The sequence below is a fragment of the Scyliorhinus torazame genome, chromosome 1 (genome assembly GCF_047496885.1).
Source record: "Scyliorhinus torazame isolate Kashiwa2021f chromosome 1, sScyTor2.1, whole genome shotgun sequence".
In the NCBI taxonomy this organism is placed as follows: domain Eukaryota; kingdom Metazoa; phylum Chordata; class Chondrichthyes; order Carcharhiniformes; family Scyliorhinidae; genus Scyliorhinus; species Scyliorhinus torazame.
In genome coordinates this window covers 3825697-3847470 of record NC_092707.1, presented here as the reverse complement: position 1 = coordinate 3847470, position 21774 = coordinate 3825697, and the positions used below count along the sequence as shown (strand labels likewise).

The 21774-nt window shown below is 47.6% G+C and overlaps 1 protein-coding gene across 4 annotated transcripts in view; it reads left to right on the top strand.

The window, feature by feature from the left end:
* Positions 1-21774, top strand: part of tctn2 (tectonic family member 2) — a 120973-nt gene that overhangs the window by 44807 nt on the left and 54392 nt on the right. For all 4 annotated transcript variants that reach the window (XM_072512053.1, XM_072512207.1, XM_072511965.1 and 1 more), the window contains exons 8-13: positions 749-890; positions 12069-12221; positions 13916-14065; positions 14226-14309; positions 15605-15688; positions 16483-16600. In XM_072512053.1, the coding sequence (XP_072368154.1) occupies positions 749-890; positions 12069-12221; positions 13916-14065; positions 14226-14309; positions 15605-15688; positions 16483-16600 (731 nt within the window). The remainder of the gene's footprint in view (positions 1-748; positions 891-12068; positions 12222-13915; positions 14066-14225; positions 14310-15604; positions 15689-16482; positions 16601-21774) is intronic.

The window sequence follows — 21774 nt, the reverse complement described above, 5'->3', positions numbered from 1 at the left end:
AGGACCTGGCAGATTATTCAATTAAGGCAGCTTTTAAATAGAACCTTTGGTGAAAAGCACCTTTTGAAATTCCTTAAATGTAACTAGTAAGAGAAACTATTTTCTTACACCTTAAGATTGTGCAAGGTAAAAATGAGGATCATCCGGTGAAAATCACAAATTGCTATTTACTGCTGCCAACTTGAGTATCACACAATGCACAGCACAGAAATAGTCTATTCCATCCAGCTGGTCTACAGAGGCTATGGATAAGAAATAATACACCTCTGGTTTCTGATATTTTTGAATGGTAAGTGGCATTAAGTCAAGTAACCTAAGAAATTGTGAGAACCTTGAATGTTGAATGGTGGGCAGCACGGTAGCACAGTGGTTAGCACTGTGGCTTCACAGCGCCAGGGTCCCAGGTTCAATTCCCGGCTTGGGTCACTGTCTGTGCAGAGTCTGCACTTTCTCCCCGTGCCTGCGTGGGTTTCCTCCGGGTGCTCCGGTTTCCTCCCACAGTCCAGAAACCTGCAGGTTAGGTGGATTGGCCACGATAAATTGCCCTAAGTGACCAAAAAGGTTAGGAGAGGCTATTGGGTTACGGGGATGGGGTGGAAGTGAGGGCTTAAATGGGTCGGTGCAGACTCGATGGGCCGAATGGCCTCCTGCATGTATGTTCTATGTTTATGAAATGATAATTTGAGAAACTGGGTAAAGGGCAAAGCTGTTTCACCTCTTACTTTTTGGATGTATGTTTCTGCTGTAGAGATCTTTGAGTGGTCAATGCTTAAAGAATGCACCCGTGGCCTATCTTGAAGATTTTGACACCCGTTGTGTGACTCCTCTCACTGCTGCAGCTTGTACAGGTTTCCACGGACTTGGTGACGATATCGAGAATGGCCAGGGATGTAAGTTCCATGTTTATTAGAAAGAATGATGTGGAGATGCCGGCGTTGGACTGGGGTGGGCACAGTAAAAAGTCTTACAACACCAGGTTAAAGTCCAACAGGTTTGTTTCAAATCACTAGCTTTCAGATCACTGCTCCTTCCTCAGGTAAATGCATTCACCTAAGGAAGGAGCAGTGCTCAGAAAGCTAGTGATTCGGACTTCCGGTTGCGGCTATGCGGAGCTAAGTCGCACATTCGGCGGCTCCCGCAAAAAACAGACTTTTGGGCTCTTTTCAGGGCCCCTAACGGAACTTTTTTGACGTTTCCCGGTGTGGGAAGGAGATTATAACAGTTCCCCGATAGTATATGGCTTCTACTAGGAGCAGGGCGACTAAAAAGGTGGTGGTGGACCCGAAGAAGGTGCGAGGGAAGAAGAACAAGATGGTGGCGGGCGGAGACCAAGCAGCGTGGATGCAGTGGGCGCAGGAGCAACAGGAGGGTATCCAGCGCTGCTTCAGAGATTAAAGCGGACCTGCTAGAGCCGATGAAGGCTTCTATTGATAAGCTGCTGGAAACACAGACGGCCCAGGGGGTGGCGATCCGCGAGGCTCGACAAAAGATCTCCGACAACGAGGACGAGATCTTAGGCCGCACGAGGCGCTCCACAAGAAATGGCAGGAGCGGTTCGAGGAGATGGAGAATCGGTCGAGGTGGAAGAATCTGCGGATTCTGGGCCTCCCGGAGGGGCTGGAGGGGCCGGACGTGGGGACCTATGTGGTCACCATGTTGAACTCGCTGATGGGAGCGGGGTCCTTCCAGGGGCCCCTGGAGCTGGAAGGGGCCCATAGAGTGCTGGCGAGGAGGCCCAAGGCTAACGAGCCTCCGCTGGCGGTGCAGGTGAGGTTCCATCGGTTCGTTGATCGGGAGTGTGTGCTCAGTTGGGCCAAGAAGGAGCGGAGCAGCAGGTGGAAGAATGCGGAGGTTCGAATATGAAATGAAATGAAAAATGAAATGAAAATCGCTTATTGTCACAAGTAGGCTTCAAATGAAGTTACTGTGAAAAGCCCCTAGTCGCCACATTCCGGCGCCTGTTCGGGGAGGCTGTTACGGGAACCGAACCGTGTTGCTGGCCTGCCTTGGTCTGCTTTCAAAGCCAGCGATTTAGCCCTGTGCTAAACAGCCCCTATACCAGGACTGGAGTGCGGAGGTGGCGAAGAGGAGGGCCGGGTACAATCGAGCGAAGGCGGTGCTGCACAGGAAGGGGGTGAAGTTTGGCATGTTGCAGCCGGTGCGACTGTGGGTCATCTACAAGGACCGGCACCATTATTTTGAGTCTCCGGAGGAGGCGTGGGCCTTTGTTCAGGCCGAGAAGTTGGACAGATTGAGGGTCGGGATGGGTGTTTAGGGACTGCGGTTGATATGTTATTTTTTTTGAGGTGGGGGGCCTTTGCTTTGCTCCTGGTTTCTTTTTCTCTGTGTTTTTCTCTCTCGGGTTGGTGAGGGTGGTTGGGGCGGGTTGGGCACTGTTTTGGTTGGGTTGATCGGGGGGACTCTTGGAGGGGGGTAGGTAAACGGAACGGGGGTGGTGGCCAACGGTGAGATGGGGCCCCGCGGGGGAGGGGGAGGCCCGAGTCAGGGGTGAGGGGACAGGGCCTGTAAAAGGAGCTGCGTCAGAGGTGGCGGGGCTGGGTAGGTGGAAAGCGCGGGTTTTTCCCCGTGCTGAAGACTGGAGGGGGCGGGGCCGGGGCAGGGAAGCGAGGGTTGTTTCCCGTGCTTAGAATGGAAGGGGGAGGGGGAGAGCCTATGGATGGGGAGCGGGAGAGGAGGGTGTGCCACACAATGGGAGGAGTCAAAGGAGAGGCGGAAGTGGCCGGGGTCAGCAGGAGTCAGCTGAGTTGCGGAAGTGCAATGGGGGGAGTAAAACAGCTAGGATGGGTCCTAGCCGTGGGGGGGAATCGAGTTGCTGCTGCTATGGTCAAGGGGGAGCTGGAGCGAGTGGGGGGGGGGGGGGGGGGGGGGGGGGGGGGGGGGTCGAGACCGGGGTATGCCGCCGTGGGGAACGGGCCGGGTGTGGGGTGCGGGCGTGTGGCTGGCCGAGGAGGGGTTATGGCTAGTCGGCGGGGGAGGGGGTCAGGTAGCCCCCTGATCCGGCTGATAACCTGGAATGTAAGGGGACTGAATGGGCCGGTTAAGCGGGCCCGGGTGTTCGTGCACCTGAAGGAGCTGAAGGTGGATGTGGTTATGCTCCAGGAGACACACCTGAAGGTGGCAGACCAGGTAAGACTGAGGAAAGGGTGGGTAGGTCAGGTGTTTCACTCGGGGCTGGATGCCAAAAATCGAGGAATTGTACCGATCCGAGCCCCCATGGGAGGAGGGAGGGATGGGCCGCTTCCTGGACCAATTGAGGTTTCCAAAGGTGGAAGAGAGACTGGTGGCGGGATTGGGGACCCCGATTGGGCTGGAGGAGCTGATCAAAGGGATAGGAAGCATGCAGGCGGGGAAGGCACCGGGGCCGGATGGTTTCCCGGTCGAATTCTATAAAAAATATATGGACCTGTTGGGCCCGTTGCTAGTCAGGACCTTCAATGAGGCAAGGGAGGGGGGGCCTTGCCCCCGACGATGTCCCGGGCACTGATCTCCTTGATTCTGAAGCGGGACAAGGATCCCCTGCAATGTGGGTCTTGCAGACCGATTTCGTTGTTAAACGTAGATGCCAAGGTGCTGGCGAAGGTCTGAGCCACGAGGATTGAGGATTGTGTGCCGCAGATCATCCATGAAGACCAGACGGGATTTGTGAAGGGGAGGCAGTCGAACGCGAATGTGCGAAGGCTTTTGAACGTTATCATGATGCCGGCGAGGGAGGGGGAGGCGGAGATAGTGGTGGCGATGGACGCTGAGAAAGCCTTTGATCGGGTAGAGTGGGGGTACCTGTGGGAGTTGCTGAAGAGGTTCGGATTTGGGGAGGGGTTTGTCAGGTGGGTTAGGCTGTTGTATGAGATCCCGATGGCGAGTGTGGCCACAAACAGGAGGAGGTCCGAGTACTTTCGGTTGCACCGAGGGACGAGGCAGGGGTGTCCCCTGTCCCCCCTGCTCTTCGATTGATCCCCTGGCTATGGCACTGAGGGAGTCAAGGAACTGGAGGGGGTTGGTGTGGGGTGGGGAGGAGGATAGGGTGTCGCTCTATGCGGACGACCTGTTGCTGTATGTGGCGGACCCGGTGGGAGGAATGCCGGAGGTAATGAGGATTCTTAGGGAATTCGTGGACTTTTCGGGGTACAAGCTCAACATGGGGAAGAGCGAGCTGTTCGTGGTTCACCCAGGGAACCAGGAGAGGGGGATTGGCGAGCTCCCACTAAAAAGGGTGGAGAGGAGCTTCAGGTATTTGGGGGTCCAGATGGCCAGGAGCTGGGGGGCCCTGCATAGGCTTAATTTTACAAGGCTGGTGGAGCAAATGGAGGAGGAGTTCAAGAGGTGGGACGCGTTGCCGCTGTCCTTGGCGGGTAGGGTGCAGTTAAACAAACTGACGGTGCTGCCAAGGTTTTTGTTCCTGTTCCAGTGCCTCCCCCTGTTTATCCCGAAGGCTTTTTTTAGGCGGGTTAACAGGAGTATAATAGGGTTTGTGTGGGCGCGAGGGACTCAGAGGGTGAGAAGGGTGTACCTGGAGCGCTGCCCAACCTGTGTGGGTACTACTGGTCCGCCAATGCGACGATGGTGCGCAAGTGGGTGATGGAGGGAGAGGGGGCTGCATGGAAGAGGCTGGAGACGGCGTCTTGTGTGGGTACGAGTCTGGGGGCGCTGGCAACGGCACCGCTGCTGCTCCCTCCAAGGAGATATACCACGAGCCCGGTGGTGGTGGCTGCCCTCAAAATCTGGGGGCAGTGCAGGCGGCATAGGAGGGAAGTTGGGGCCTCGGCGTGGACCCCAATACGGGGGAACCACCGGTTCGCCCCAGGGAGAGCAGGTGGAGGGTTTTTTGGGTGGCACAGGGCAGGGATACGAAAGTTGCGGGACCTGTTTGTGGACGGGAAGTTCACGAGCCTGGGGAACACCTTCAGGTACTTACAGGTTAGGGCGTTTGCCAGACGGCAGGTGGTGGAATTCCCGCGGCTACTGCCACACACAGTACAGGACAGGGTGCTCTCGGTGGGGTGGGTGGGAGTGGGGAAGATCTCGGAAACTTACCAGGTGATGCAGGAGGAGGAGGAGGCCTCGTTGGTGGAAGTGAAAGGTAAGTGGGAGGAGGAGTTGGGAGAGGAGATTGAGGAAGGGACGTGGGCAGATGCCCTAGGGAGGGTGAACTATTCCTCATCATGCGCGAGGCTCAGCCTCATACAGTTTAAGGTGCTGCACAGGGCACACATGACCGGGACAAGGATGAGCTGTTTTTTTGGGGGTGAGGACAGGTGTGTTAGGTGCTCAGGGAGCCCAGCAAATCACACCCATATGTTCTGGGCATGCCCAGCGCTGGAGGTATTTTGGAAGGGCGTAGCGAGGACGGTGTCGAGGGTGGTAGGATCCAGGGTCAAACCGGGCTGGGGGCTCGCAATATTTGGGGTAGCAGAGGAGCCGGGAGTGCAGGAGGCGAAAGAGGCCGGTATTCTGGCCTTTGCGTCCCTGGTAGCCCGGCGAAGGATTCTCCTTCAGTGGAAGGATGCGAGGCCCCCAAGCGTGGAATCCTGGATCAGCTATATGGCGGGGTTCATTAAATTGGAGAGGGTGAAATTCGCCTTGAGAGGGTCGGTACAAGGGTTCTTTAGGCGGTGGCAACCGTTCCTAGACTTTCTGGCAGAACGGTAGACATTGGTCAATGGCAGCAGCAACTCGGGGGGGGGGGGCGTTACTTTACTTTATTTCTGTTTCTGTTATTTACACTGGAGGGTCCAGGGGGATGTATATACCAGTTGTGTTAAGTCGGGTGTTAATGTTAATTTATTATTTATGTACAGGGGGGAGGGAGGGTTGCTTTTCTAGATCATGTTTTGTACTTAACCCTGTTGGGTTCCTTTTTCATTTTGTTATTGATATTTTATGAAAACCTTAATAAAAATTATTTAAAAAAAAAAGAAAGCTCGTGATTCGAAAGAATGGCACTGTTTACTTTCATTTGCCTCATTTGATTAAATTGCGGGTTTTTAATAGAATAAGTAGAAACTATTTCCTGTGGCAGGAGGATCAAAAACAAGAGGACACATATTTTGGGTAATTTAATAAAAGAACCAGATTGGACAAGAGAATTCTTTCGCCCCAGTGAGTTCTTGTGATCTGGAATGAGCTTCCTGAAAGGCAGTGAAACATAAAGAGTTTACAGTGCAGAAGGAGGCCATTTTGCCCATCGAAAGAGCCCCCTACTTAAGCCCATGCCTCCTCCCTATCCCCGTAACCCCACCTAACCTTTTGGACACTAAGGGACAATTTAGCACGGCCAATCCACTGAACCTGCACATCTTTGGACTGTGGGAGGAAACCGGAGCACCCGGAGGAAACCCACGCAGACACGGGGAGAAAGTGCAAACTCCACACAGACAGTCACCCAAGGCCCGGATTGAACCCGGGTCCCCTGAGCTGTGAGGTAGCAGTGCTAATCACTGTGCCATCATATGAAATTGGATAGTGGAGTAATCCAGGTGACACTAAGATAAAGGATAAATTAAATTTGTTTTGCTCAAAAGTAAAGACACCCCAGCGGCATACAACACTGGTGTCCCAGCCCAGGACGAACAAGACCTCCCAGTCCGGGTCTGGGACAGTACTTGATAACGAGTCCCAGCTGGTCCGCCCATTACCGTGGGAACTCTTAAACGAGCCCCACGCAGATCAATGACTGATTCCTTGTGATCTTTGTGAGGGTTATCACAGATAAATACATGGTGGTCAGTGGCGGTGGAAATCACAGGGCTGCAGGGGAGAAAGGAGGGTTTTGGGGCCAATTGGATTTTCTTTCCAAGAACTGCCATAGGCTAAATGGCTGACCCTGTGCTATGCTATTCTATAAGTAAGATTTGATTCCCGTTCTGATGTCAAGCTATTCAAACTAGAAGAGTCTAAATGGAGCATCACTAAGGTTTCTATGAGGTAAGAAAATGCTGTCCTCGATTAGCCCTGTTGTTCCTCGAAAGCTTGGGTAATTTGTGAAGCACAGAATAGTCATAGTCTTACAGCTTTGGGCATAGAAGGAAATTGGCACGGGTTGGTTGTTGTGTCCCGTGTTGTGCTTTGGAAGCTCCGAACATTTGCTTCTTCAGCTGCAATTCTCCCTGTTGTATACTGAGTCTAGCTGAACGGATCACCGAGTCCCTGAACCCCTCTCACTCAGTCTTGGACTGGAGAACAAAGAACAAAGAAAAGTACAGCACAGGAGCAGGCCCTTCGGCCCTCCAAGCCCGTGCCGACCATGCTGCCCGACTAAACTACAATCTTCTACACTTCCTGGGTCTGTATCCTTCTATTCCCATCCTATTCATGTATTTGTCAAGATGCCCCTTAACTGTCACTATCGTCCCTGCTTCCACCACCTCCTCCGGTAGCGAGTTCCAGGCACCCACTACCCTCTGTGTAAAAAAACTTGCCTCGTACATCTACTCTAAACCTTGCCCATCGCATCGTAAACCTATGCCCCCCAGTATTTGACCCCTCTACCCTAGGGAAAAGCCTCTGACTATCCACTCTGTCTATGCCCCTCATAATTTTTTAGACCCCTGTCAAGTCGCCCCTCAACCTCCGTCGTTCCAGTAAGAACAAACCGATAATACCTCTCTTCATAGCTAATGCCCTCCATACCAGGCAACATCCTGGTAAATCTCTTCTGCACCCTCTCTAAAGCCTCCACATCCTTCTGATAGTGTGGCGACCAGAATTGAACACTACACTCCCAAGCGTGGCCTAACAAAGGTTCTATACAGCTGCAACATGACTTGCCAATTCTTATACTCAATGCCCCAGCCAATGAAGGCAAGCATGCCATATGCCTTCTTGACTACCTTCTCAACCTGTGTTGCCCCTTTCAGTGATCTGTGGACCTGTACACCTAGATCTCTCTGACTGTCAATACTCTTGAGGGTTCTACCATTCACTGTATATTCCCTACCTGTATTCGGCCTTCCAAAATGCATTACCTCACATTTGTCCGGATTAAACTCCATCTGCCATCTCTCTGCCCAAGCTACAAATAACCTTCCGTAAATACTAGGGTCTAGCATGAAGGAGGAACTGAAGGAAATCCTTATTAATCAGGAAATTGATGGGATTAAAACCAGTAAGTCCCCAGGGCCTGATGCCCTGCATCCCAGAGTACTTTGTTAGACGTTTTAGTTGCTGTGATATGAAGAGTCTAAAGTTCTGTTCCTTTTTCACAAACACACATTTATTTCATTCCAACAGCCTTTGCACAAAACTCTCACTGTACATCACCTGACACAGGCCACCTGAAGCCCCTTTACATATCAGTGTCAATTAATGGATACTTAACATAAATGAGACAACTAATTGCAATGTCTCTTAACCCATTACTTAACATATTAAAGGAAGTGGCCCTAGAAAGAGTGGACGCAGTGGTGATCATTTTCCAGCATTCATAGAATCATAGAATTTAGAAGACTGCATAGACTCTGGAAGAGTTCAAATGGTTTGACAAAAGGAGGGATTGAAGAAGGTGCTGCTGGAACGGGGACATGGGTGGGGGAGGGCTGGCCTTTCCAAATTTGATGAATTACTACTGGGCAGCAAATTAAGCCATGGTCAGCAAGTGGGTAGTGGGGGAAGGGTCAGTGTGGGAGGCAGCTACTTGTAAGGACACTAGTTTAGGGGTATTATTGTCGGCACCTCTGCCATTCTCACCGTATTCCACAAGTCCGGTCGTGGTAGCTGCCCTGAGGGTGTGGGGACAATGGCGGCAGCATCTGAAGCTGAAAGGTGCCTCAGTTTGGGCTCGGTTTGCCACCACTGACCACCAGATTTGCAGGAATCACCGGCTTGTTCCGGGGGGACTGGGCGCGGGGTTCCGGACATGGCGATGGGCGGGCATTGAGCGGTTTGGAGTCCTAATCGTGGGGGGCAGCTTCCCGAGCTTGGATTTGTGTCGGAAGACCCGGGAGACCAAGGGGTGAGAAAGGCCGACGTTTTGGCCTTTGCCTCTCTGGTAGTCCGGAGATGGATCCTGTTGGGATGGAGGGACTCGGGGCTGCCAAAACCGCGGGTGTGGGTGAGCGACCTCATGGAATCCCTTGAGTTGGAAAAAAATCAAGTTTGCCTTGTGGCAGGTGTTTGCCCGGAGATCAAAACCATTTATCGACTTTGTGACTCGTGGGGTACCGCAAGGTTCAGTGCTGGGACCCCAGCTGTTCGCAATGTACATGAATGATTTGGACAAAGAACTGCATTTCATATCTCCAAATGTGCAGATGACATTAAGCTGGGTGGCAGTGTGTGCTGTGAGGAGGATGCAGAGAGGCTGCAGGGTGACTTGGACAGGGTGGCTGAGTGGGCAAATACTTGGCAAATGCAGTATAATGTGGGTAAATGTGAGGTTATCCACTTTGGTGGCAAAAACAGGAAGGCAGATTATTATCTGAATGGGGGCAGTTTATGAAAAGGGGAAGTGCAACGAGACCTGGGTGTGATGGTGGAACAGTCGCTGAAGGTTGGCATGCTGGTACAGCAGGCAGTGAGGAAAGCTAATGACATTCTGGCCTTCATAACGAGAGGACTTGAGTATAGGAGTAGGGATTTCTTGCTGCAGTTATACAGGGCCTTGGTGAGACTACACAAAGAACAAAGAACAAAGAACAAAGAAATGTACAGCACAGGAACAGGCCCTTCGGCCCTCCAAGCCCGTGCCGACCATACTGCCCGACTAAACTACAATCTTGTACACTTCCTGGGTCCGTATCCTTCTATTCCCATCCTATTCATATATTTGTCAAGATGCCCCTTAAATGTCCCTATCGTCCCTGCCTCCACTACCCCCTCCGGTAGTGAGTTCCAGGCACCCACTACCCTCTGCGTAAAAAACTTGCCTCGTACATCTACTCTAAACTTTGCCCCTCTCACCTTAAACCTATGCCCCCTAGTAATTGACCCCTCTACCCTGGGGAAAAGCCTCTGACACCTTGAGTATTGTGTGAAGTTTTGGTCTCCTAGATTGAGGAAGGACATTCTCGCTATTGAGGGTGTCCAGCGAAGGTTCACCAGGCTAATTCCCAGGATGGCAGGACTGACATATGAAGAAAGACTGGATCGACTGGGTTTGTACTCACTGGAGTTTAGAAGAAAGAGAGAGGATCTCATAGAAATATAAAATCCTGATGGAATTGGACAGGCTAGATGCGGGAAGAATGTTCCTGATGTTGGGGATCATAAGACCATAAGACATGGGAGCAGAATTAGGCCACTCGGCCCATCGAGTCTGCTCCGCCATTCAATCATGGTTGATATTTTTCATCCCCATTCTCCTGCCTTCTCCCCATAACCCCTGATCCCCTTATTGATCAAGAACCTATCTATCTCTGTCTTAAAGACACTCAGTGATTTGGCCTCCACTGCCTTCTGCGACAAAGTGTTCCATAGATTCACCACCCTCTGGCTAAAGAAATTCCTCCTCATCTCTGTTTTAAAGGATCGTCCCTTTCATCTGATATTGTGTCCTCTGCTTCTAGTTTTTCCTACAAGTGGAAATATCCTCTCCACGTCCACTCTATCCTGGCCACGCAGTATCCTGTAAGTTTCAATACAATCCTCCCTCATCCTTCTAAACTCCAACAAGTACAGACCCGGAGTCCTAAACCGTTCCTCATATGACAAGCTTTTCATTCCAGGGATCATTCTTGTGAACCTCCTCTGGACCCTTTCCAAGGCCAGCACATCCTTCCTTAGATACGGGGCCCAAAACTGCTCACAATACTCCAAATGGGTTCTGACCAGAGCCTTGTGTAGCCTCAGAAGTATAGGGGCTGTTTAGCACAGGGCTAAATCGCTGACTTTGAAAGCAGACCAAGGTAGGCCAGCAGCACGGTTGAATTCCCGTAACAGCCTCCCCGAACAGGCGCTGGAATGTGGCAACTAGGGGCTTTTCACAGTAACTTCATTTGAAGCCTACTTGTGACAATAAGCAATTTTCATTTCATTTCATTTCATTTCATTTCAGAAGTACATCCCTGGTCTTGTATTCTAGCCCTCTTGACATGAATGCTCACATTACGTTTGCCTTCCTAACTGCCGACTGAACCTGCACATTAACCGTAAGAGAATCGTGAACAAGGACTCCCAAGTCCCTTTGTGCTTCTGATTTCCTAAGCATTTCCCCATTTAGAAAATAGTCTATGCCTCCATTCCTCCTTCCAAAGTGCATAACCTCACACTTTTCCACATTGTATCTGATTTGCCACTTCATTGCCCACTCTCCTAGCCTGTCCAAATCCTTCTGCAGCCCCCTTGCTTCCTCAATACTACCTGTCCCTCTACAGATCTTTGTATCATCTGCAAACTTAGCAACCGTGCCTTCAGTTCCTTCTTCCAGAAGGATGTCCAGAACTAGGGGTCACAGCCTGAGAATAAGGAGTCAGCCATTCAGGACTGAGATGAGGAAGAACCTCTTCTCTCAGAGTTGTGAGCTTGTGGAATTCTCCACCGCAAAAAGCTGTTGGGGTCGGTTTGTTGGCTGTATTCAAGAGGGAGCTGGACGTGGCCCTTGCAGCTAAAGGGGTCAAGGGGTATGGGGAGAAAGAGGGAGTGGGATACTGAATTTGCATGATCAGCCATGATCATATTGAATGGTGGTGCTCGAAGGGCCGAATGGCCTACTCCTGCACCTATTTTCTATGTTTCTACCCATAACCCTCTGAGGTTGCGAATTTCAAAGACTCACAACCCTTTGAGTGATAATAGGACATTAACTCAGTAAGAATTGAGACATGAGTTTAGGACACCAACGGCATGAATGAACTTTGCTGCATGACTTCCACTACCTGATGTGATGGGTACACTGCTCACTTAAATGTCTGCATCTTTATAAAACCGTTTAAAAATTCTACCATTTTCAAATTTATGCAATGATTATTAATTGGCCTCCCATGTAATTTTCTGCTAAAGTGTCCAATTGCAAAAGTGAAATAAAGTGAATGTTTGTTTTAAATGGCAGTCAACTGAAATGAAAGGTATAGGAATGAGGATGAAATAACAATTCGATTGCCTCTTCTTCCATGTAGTGTTGCTACCGACTGTTGTAACCTACCAGAAATCCACAGACCTCAGCAATTTCTACCAGAAATCCACAGACCTCAGCAATTTCACTACTTTAGAGCCAAGTCCTGCGAGCCAATCCTTGTTTCCTGAGCTGCAGGATATCTCAACTTCTTTCGGTATGAAATCCCAGCATGAGTTTGTTGATATTTTTTGCTATGTTTTAAATTAATCTTCATTTCAGCATGTTCATGATGAGTAACCCATCAAATACGGGGCTTAAATGATAACCAGGAGCTTGATTCTCAGCTTCTGCTGCAATTTTATTTTGGGATTCCCTTGAGGATGATATTGGCAATTTTATCTTGACCACTTTGGCGGAAATAATCTTTATTATTGTCACAAGTCGGCTTTAACACTGCAATGAAGTTACTGTGAAAAGCCCCTAGTCGCCACATTCCGGCGCCTGTTCGGGTACACAGAGGGAGAATTCAGAATGTCCAATTCACCGAACAGCACGTCTTTCAGCACTTGAGGGAGGAAACCGGAGCACCCGGAGGAAACCCACGCAGACACGGGGCGAACGCCAAACTCCACACAGTGACCCAAGCCGGGAATCTAATCTGTGACCCTGGCGCTGTGAGGAAACAGTGTAACCACTGTGCTACCATGCCGCCATAGGTCACACCAATGTGCAGGGGAGAGCAATCGTTAGCTCTTGCATATAAATACTGATGTGAATGGTAATCTCTGCCAAATGAACTGGACAGATCTCAATACCATTAGATGGACTTTGTGGTTGAAGAATATCTTCAGCCCATTTGATCTCCAACCCTCCAGTCTTCCCATTACATCGTCTGGTAGCTAACCGAGTCTGTATTCTCTGCTCAACTACTTTTCTTGGTTCCAACCTTTTGGCCGACTCTGTAAGGAAATATCTCTTAGTCTCTACCCTAAACGTCAAACTTTTTTGTCACATCCTGACCCTGTCTCCTCTGCATCAGTGCATCTGGAGCTATTTTTTTGGCTTTGCCTTCTGCATCCTCAAATATATTGTAGTTCCATAAGACCTAATAATATGTGTCTTTTTGAGGATCAAAATCTCCAGTTTATCAACTACTCTTGACACCTGGATTGGAGTTGTTGCTCTCCTTTGCACTGTCATGAGGGTCTGAGAGTCTCCTCATTTTGGGACGGCTGGATAGTACACACAGCAACGTGACCTGGACAGTGTGCAGTTTTAGCAGGAAATCTGGAGATTTGACCTTGCCAGATTTGCTTACCATTGTTAGACGTTTTAGTTGCTGTGAAATGAAGAGTCTAAAGTTCTTCTTCCTTTTCACCAATCACCATTTATTTCACTTCCACAGCCTCTGCACAAAATTCTTAACAACACACCACCTGACAGAGGCCACCTGAAGCCCCTTTACATATCAGTGTCAATTAATGGATACTTAACATAAATGAGACAACTAATTGCAATGTCTCTTAACCCATTACTTAACTGTCACCGTGCAAGAGTTGGGAGATGGGGAGCAACGAGTCAGTTAATGCTCCTTTGCTTTACTTCTGTTCCTTCACATGTGTCTCATTTTTCCTGCTTCCCGGTATATGGTAATGTCCACTTGTCTGAATAACCATGATTTGTCACCGATTGACCAGGTACAAATCTTGATCAGCTCTTTTCCGAGTACTCCACCGTGCCCTTCCAGGTTTGGTGTCACCTGTAGGGTTGCTGTCAAACCGTTGGAGTTTATAGCCTGGTCATAAGCCACTGGTCCCACCTTGAATGCTGACTGCTAAAATTATTCAAAATGAATCCAGTGGTTTGAGCTGAACAAATATTGTGATTTGTTTGTTTTCTTCAACACAGAACTGGTTAGTAAATCAGACCCCACACTTCTCAACGAAATGTGTGAAAATATGATTCTGGGGGCAGAATATGTCTTCCGCTGGAAAGGAAACACGATTTCTAACGTCACTTTGCTTGTCACAGTGGGAAATGTTCCCTTAAATTCTCCAGGTACGATGTTCTTTCCATCGCAGTGATCCTGATTGTAAATTTCTATTTGGTTATTTAGTAGTAGCCAGTTTTACACTTTTTACTGATGGAATTTAACTGCTTGCCTGCAGTCTGTCTTTGTCACCCCACCTCCACTTCATCCCACTCTCTTTCTTTCCAGCTGCTTTGACCCAGCGATTCAGTGTGACTTTTATTAACTCAGTAACTGACCATCCACCCAATGTGACTTGGTCTGGCAATCCAGGTGAGACTGCAGCTTATTACAGCTTCTTGCATCACATTCCAGTAAAGGTTTTTTTAATCAGTGCAAGTTTGGAATTAAAACATGTAAGCATAAAAAGAGTTATTTCATGCTAAAATTAATTGCAAGTTAGCTTCTTTTGGCAGGTGAAGTTTTCAGAATGACCTAGAGCTAGAAATTTACAAGCACTTGGTTATCTGCAAATTTCCCTCGGCAAAAACCCAGTGATTAACCTATTTAGGTTAATTCCTCTTGGGGTTATAGGAACAGGAGCAGGCCAGTCAGCTCTTGGCTCTTCCTGTACCAAGTTTGTTATGACACTTGCACATTTGAAATTAGACCAACTTGTGTTTTCATTGCAAACTTTCAACATTACAGACACTTCTGCTCAAACCAGGGAGAGCAATCAAATCCAGCCAAGTGACCTATTGTTGATGGTCAGGCAGCCGTTAGAGACAGTAATCCTGGACAAAATTAATTGGATTACTTAGATTAAAGGAAGTGGCTCTGAGATAAACCTGGACTAGGGTTTACAGAACATATTTTCAAAGTTTGCAGACAACTAGAAAATGGAGTAAACTATTTGGAGGGCATAGAGCGGCGAGAGGGCAGACACAGAGTGGACAAAATTGAACGCAGTGTGAAGTGATACATTTTAGGAGGCAGAATGAGAATATGAACTAAATGGTGGAATTTTGAAGGAATGCAGAAGCAGAGACCTGGGGCTAACTAAAGGTTGCAAGAAAGGTTAACTGTTTAAAAAAATACATGATAATTTGCTTTATTAATAGAACATAACAGCACTAAAGCAAGGAAGTAATGCTAAACTTATAATCGCTGGTTCAACCTTAGCTGAAGTATTGTGATAAGACTAAGAACAGATGTAGCAGCACAGAACTGGGCATCCAACGGTGGTGTGGGCCATCAGCAATAGAAAAATTGTATTCAACCACAGTCTGTAAACCCGTGACTTGGCATATCCCTCACTCTACCATTATCATCAAGCCCCCGGGGAGCTGCTCTGATTCAATGAAGAATGAGGGTGAGGGGAGGTGATTGGCAAAAGAAAGAGGGGATGTGAGAACTTGAAGCAGATTCAATATAAGTTTCAAATGGTAATTGGATGAATGCATATAGGGAATAGATATACAGAGACTGTGGGGAAAGAGCAGGAGGAGTGGGACTAATTGAATAGTTCTTTCAAAGAGATGTGACCAGCATGATGGCAGAATGGCCTCTTTCTTTACTCTTTTATTCTGTAAAATACACTCTGATGTAAAGGTATCTATTGATTTCAGGTTACCAGATCGGCAAGCCCGTTTTAGGCGCTTTTGAAAATGGCAAGACTTTACAAAAGGCTCCTGTAAACATATGGCAACCAGGTAATATATTTCCTGTGGACATTAAAATTTAGTCTTTAGGGATGCTGGGGTAAGAAAGCTAATGGTTCGCAGACTGCTCTACAAATTCTGATACTGTTGTTGCCGTCCAGTGGTACAGGGACAGTCCTGTCAAGGAAAATGAGTAAAAATAGATGTAAGGTGATAATCTGGAGAACGGGGAAACTAAAATTGTTTTGAAATAGTTGTGAGCATTAACTCCTGTCCTGAGTTCATCAGTTAGCGGGAGAAAACACATCAGCTGAAGTGCAAAGGTTACAAATTTCTTATTCCTTAGAAACATAGAAAATAGGAGCAGGAGTGGGCCATTTGCCCATCGAGCCTGCTGCTCCATTCATTGTGATTAAAATCCTATTCCTAATTACATTTCGCAAAATCCTACTATAAATTAATTATCATTAGATATTAAAATGTAACACTAGTTTTGAGTATTGAAACACCGACACTGAAGCTGTCCATTCTGCTCTGCTGTTCTCACATGTCACCCGTGCCCTATTGCACTGTGCTCCTCAAACATCACTGATTTTATCCCTCTTTGTGTACAGTGGGAGTTCTGACCACGTGTGTCCATAGCAGAGGCTCATTTAGAGCATCTCCTGACTATGCTAATGTTGAGGTGAGCAAGGACTGGCCTCCATGCCGCTCCAGAAACTCTCGCACCAGCCTCATAGAAATCAAGGCCAGAGCCCGATGGGGTTTTAACTGTGTTAGCAAAACATCAATAACTTTAACTTTCTACTTGTCTCTCCCCATTTTCATCCCTTTTTGTTTTGCAGTTGGAAATGGGCTGTGTTCATCAGCACAAACAACATCAGTGTTGTTTGGAAAGGACGCCATTTCTGGCTGCATGTTGAGGCTCAGCGTTGATAACTTTGCAAACTGTACTGATCTCAGGTGTGTAGCTTACCCATATTAAAGTTCATATTAATGGAATGTGCAGGCTGTGTCACTGTTGACATTCACAACCTAATAGGTTAGCACTGTTGACTCACAGTACCAGAGGCCTGGGTTCGATTCCGACCTTGGGTGACTGTGTGTACGGAGTTTGCATGTTCTCCTGTGTCTGTCTGTGTTTCCTCCGGGTGCTCCGGTTTCCTCCCACGGTCTAAAGGTGCGCTGGTTAGGTGGATTGGCCATGCTAAATTGTCCCTGAGGGTAGGGTTGCATGAATAGGGCCGAGGTAGGGTGGTTTTTCGACTGATCTGTGCTGACCCGATGGGCTGAATGGTTTCCTGCACTGGGATTCTGTGACTTGCTGGAGCTGCAGACAGGAGTCTTCAGCTCATTGATTTCTCGCAGGCGGATCCTGTTGTGATGGAGGTCAGTTGCTCCACTCTGTGCCTCTGTGTGGCTGGGGGAACTAATGGAGTTTTTGTACCTGGAAAATGTGAAATTTGCTTTGAGGGGGGTGAGTGAGGGGCTCCTTGAGAGATGGGGTTTGCTTCTACTACGTTTTAAGCAACTGATTACAGTCAGCTGTTGAGGAGGAGCCAAGTGGGGTGTTTGGTTGAGGTTACGGGGAGGTGTTGGGGGTTTATTTTGTGTTGTTTTTTCTTTCCTATGTTGGGTGTTCAAAATATAAAAATATCAAAATCCTGAATAAAAATCTTTTAAAAAAACATTTACAATCTTGGCGACTGTAATTATTGGGCAGCCAAGGGCCAAAGACTTTGGGTACTTTTCTATGAATTATTGGTTAATACAATTGTGTTGTGACTCCGGGTTAAATGGGGCTGGAATTGACCACGCGCTAGCCCAGGGTGGCGTAACAATACTCACTAAATTGAGTATGTACCGGTCAGGCAAGGAGGAAGGCGTCGAGCGAGGGAACCGTGGTTTACCAAAGAAGTGGAATCTCTTGTTAAGAGGAAGAAGGAGGCCTATGTGAAGATGAGGTGTGAAGTTTCAGTTGGGGCGATGGATAGTTACAAGGTAGCGAGGAAGGATCTAAAGAGAGAGCTAAGACGAGCAAGGAGGGGACATGAGAAGTATTTGGCAGGTAGGATCAAGGAAAACCCAAAAGCTTTCTATAGGTATGTCAGGAATAAGCGAATGACTAGGGAAAGAGTAGGACCAGTCAAGGACAGGGATGGGAAGTTGTGTGTGGAGTCTGAAGAGATAGGCGAGATACTAAATGAATATTTTTCGTCAGTATTCACTCAGGAAAAAGATAATGTTGTGGAGGAGAATGCTGAGACCCAGGCTAATAGAATAGATGACATTGAGGTACGTAGGGAAGAGGTGTTGGCAATTCTGGACAGGCTGAAAATAGATAAGTCCCCGGGTCCTGATGGGATTTATCCTAGGATTCTCTGGGAGGCCAGGGAAGAGATTGCTGGACCTTTGGCTTTGATTTTTATGTCATCATTGGCTACAGGAATAGTGCCAGAGGACTGGAGGATAGCAAATGTGGTCCCTTTGTTCAAAAAGGGGAGCAGAGACAACCCCGGCAACAATAGACCGGTGAGCCTCACGTCTGTAGTGGGTAAAGTCTTGGAGGGGATTATAAGAGACAAGATTTATAATCATCCAGATAGGAATAATATGATCAGGGATAGTCAGCATGGCTTTGTGAAGGGTAGGTCATGCCTCTCAAACCTTATCGAGTTCTTTGAGAAGGTGACTGAACAGGTAGACGAGGGTAGAGCAGTTGATGTGTATATGGATTTCAGCAAAGCGTTTGATAATGTTCCCCACGGTAGGCTATTGCAGAAAATACGGAGGCTGGGGATTGAGGGTGATTTAGAGATGTGGATCAGAAATTGGCTAGCTGAAAGAAGACAGAGGGTGGTGGTTGATGGGAAATGTTCAGAATGGAGTTCAGTTACAAGTGGAGTACCAGAAGGATCTGTTCTGGGGCCGTTGCTGTTTGTCATTTTTATCAATGACCTAGAGGAAGGCGCAGAAGGGTGGGTGAGTAAATTTGCAGACGATACTAAAGTCAATGGTGTTGTCGATAGTGTGGAAGGATGTAGCAGGTTACAGAGGGATATAGATAAGCTGCAGAGCTGGGCTGAGAGGTGGCAAATGGAGTTTAATGTAGAGCAGTGTGAGGTGATTCACTTTGGAAGGAATAACAGGAATGCGGAATATTTGGCTAATGGTAAAGTTCTTGAAAGTGTGGATGAGCAGAGGGATCTAGGTGTCCATGTACATAGATCCCTGAAAGTTGCCACCCAGGTTGATAGGGTTGTGAAGAAGGCCTATGGAGTGTTGGCCTTTATTGGTAGAGGGATTGAGTTCCGGAGTCGGGAGGTCATGTTGCAGCTGTACAGAACTCCGGTACGGCCGCATTTGGAGTATTACGTACAGTTCTGGTCACCGCATTATAGGAAGGACGTGGAGGCTTTGGAGCGGGTGCAGAGGAGATTTACCAGGATGTTGCCTGGTATGGAGGGAAAATCTTATGAGGAAAGGCTGATGGACTTGAGGTTGTTTTCGTTGGAGAGAAGAAGGTTAAGAGGAGACTTAATAGAGGCATACAAAATGATCAGGGGGTTGGATAGGATGGACAGTGAGAGCCTTCTCCCGCGGATGGAAATGGCTGGCACGAGGGGACATAGCTTTAAACTGAGGGGTAATAGATATAGGACAGGGGTCAGAGGTAGGTTCTTTACGCAAAGAGTAGTGAGGCCGTGGAATGCCCTACCTGCAACAGTAGTGAACTCGCCAACATTGAGGGCATTTAAAAGTTTATTGGATAAACATATGGATGATAATGGCATAGTGTAGGTTAGATGGCTTTTGTTTCGGTGCAACATCGTGGGCCGAAGAGCCTGTACTGCGCTGTATCGTTCTATGTTCTATGTTCTAAATTAAATGATACAATAAAGAAAGAATTTGTTCCAAACGCTTTTCTGACCATAGGATGTCCAAAGTGCTTCAATTAAATATTTAAGAAGGGTAGGCACTGTCGGGAAATAAAATGAAAAGGAACTCTATGAAATGCAATGGTATAAACCAACGACATTAGCTCAGAAATGTAAGGATTGCAAAACTCAGATCCAATATGACAATTTTTCAAACCAAATTACTGCGGATGCTGGAATCTGAAACAGTTAGAGAATGCTGAACAATCTCAGCCATTCTTGCAGCATCTGTGGAGAGAGAACACAGCTAACATTTCAGACTCGAAATGTTAGCTCCGTTCTCTCCCCATGGCTATTTTTAATTTCCTTCCTCCATCTACATGCTGGGACTTCTAGTTAAGTAACTAGATAAGTTGAGATTGTTCTCCTGAATGCAGAGAAGGTTAAGGGATGATTTAGCAGATGTGTCCAAAATCATAACCCGTTTTAATAGAGTAAATAAGGGGAAACTGTTTCCAGTGACAAAACGGTTAATAACCTGAGGATACAGGTTTATAGTTGATGACGAGAAGCAGAGGAAATTTTTTTATTTTTGCACAGCGAGGTTACAATCTGAAATGAACTACCTGACACAACGGTTGAAGCAGTTTCTGTGTAAACTTTCAATGGGGAAACTTGCAGGGATAATGGAACGAGCTGGGTTTTGGGACATATTGGATAGATCTTACAAAGAACCAGCATGGGCAAGATGGACCAAATGGCCTTTTTCTGTGCTGCATGATTCCAAGAAATTGTAATTTATTTAATCTTTGTCTTCGGACAAAACTGCTTGTTGTCTCTCACCACTGAAAGAGGAGCTCTGAGGCTATGTGTAACTGTACCTTTAGCGATGTTACACGCAGTGCCTGTGTGGTAGCGTAGCTCCTTTAACGGCCCACATGACAATCGTGCAGGAGCGCACAAATCCCGACCAATAGAGAAAAAGCACGGAGCCCTGGGAGCTGGGTCCCAGGCAGAATGGACCATGGAGCCAGAGAGTGAAGGCCTGTTTAGTGACTCTGTGTCTGTGTATAGTGTACCTTTACTTGTTGCCAATAAACCCTTGTTCAGTTATACTGAAAGTCTCCCGAGTATTGCCTCAAGCCACCACTTTGGCGATGAGTATAAACTGGATTGATTACAAGTCCTCAGTAGTTCATAATTCAAGGGGGAAGGGAAAAGCCTACAAAACTAACAGAGAAATCGAAAAGCATTGACGGCATCATAAAACTGTGAGTGAAAAATGCCCATGATGTGGAAGCTTGACCATTTGACCAGGGGGCCGAAGATTGGAGCCAGTATATTAAGCGGCTCCATTACTTTTTTGCAGCAAATGAGATAATGGGGAAGGATAAATAGAAGGTTTATTAAAGTTTGTGGGCCCCAGACCGACAACCTCTGAAGGAATTTGACATTCCCGACAGCCATTAGACCAATTAGTGACACTGGTCAGGGAGCATTTCAACCCCAGACCCTCAATCCTACTACAGCAATACAAGTTTAATTCAGCTGTCAGGGATCCAGGAGTGACGACCCCCACCTTCATTGTCAGACTCTGCCAAATGGCCAAGCATTGTGAGTTCGGCACAGCGCACAGAGACATGCTGCGTGACTGGTTAGTACACGGTATTAACAGCATAAATGTGCAAAAAAGCTTCTGGCTGAAATGAAGAATACCCTAGACAAAGCGATTGAAATAACCCAGGCAACCAAATGCGTCGAGAAGGGTCTTGGGTTTATTGTCACGCGTACTGAGGCACAGTGAAAAGTATTGTTCTGTGTACAGTCCAGACAGATCATTCCATACATGAAAAAACATAGGACATACATAAATACACAATGTAAATACATAGACACAGACATCGGATGAAGCATACAGAGTGTAGTGCTACACAGAGGAGAAGATGTGTGGAGAAGAGATATTAATGGGTTAAATAAGTTAACAAAAGGAGTATAATGTGGGAAAATTATTTTCCACTTTGATGAAAAGTTCATTTTGCAAGGGAGAACAAAAGAACAGAACAATATTTAAATGGAGAAAAACTGGAGAAAGCTGCAACACAAAGGGACTTGGGGGTGGGGTGGGGGGGGACTTGTGTGTAAAACACAAAGTTAGTACACAGGGGCAGCAGGTAATCAGGAAGGGTAATGAAATGTTGGTGTTTATTTCAATGGGGTTGGAGTATGAGAGTCGGGAAGTCTTGCTGCAACTGTACAAGG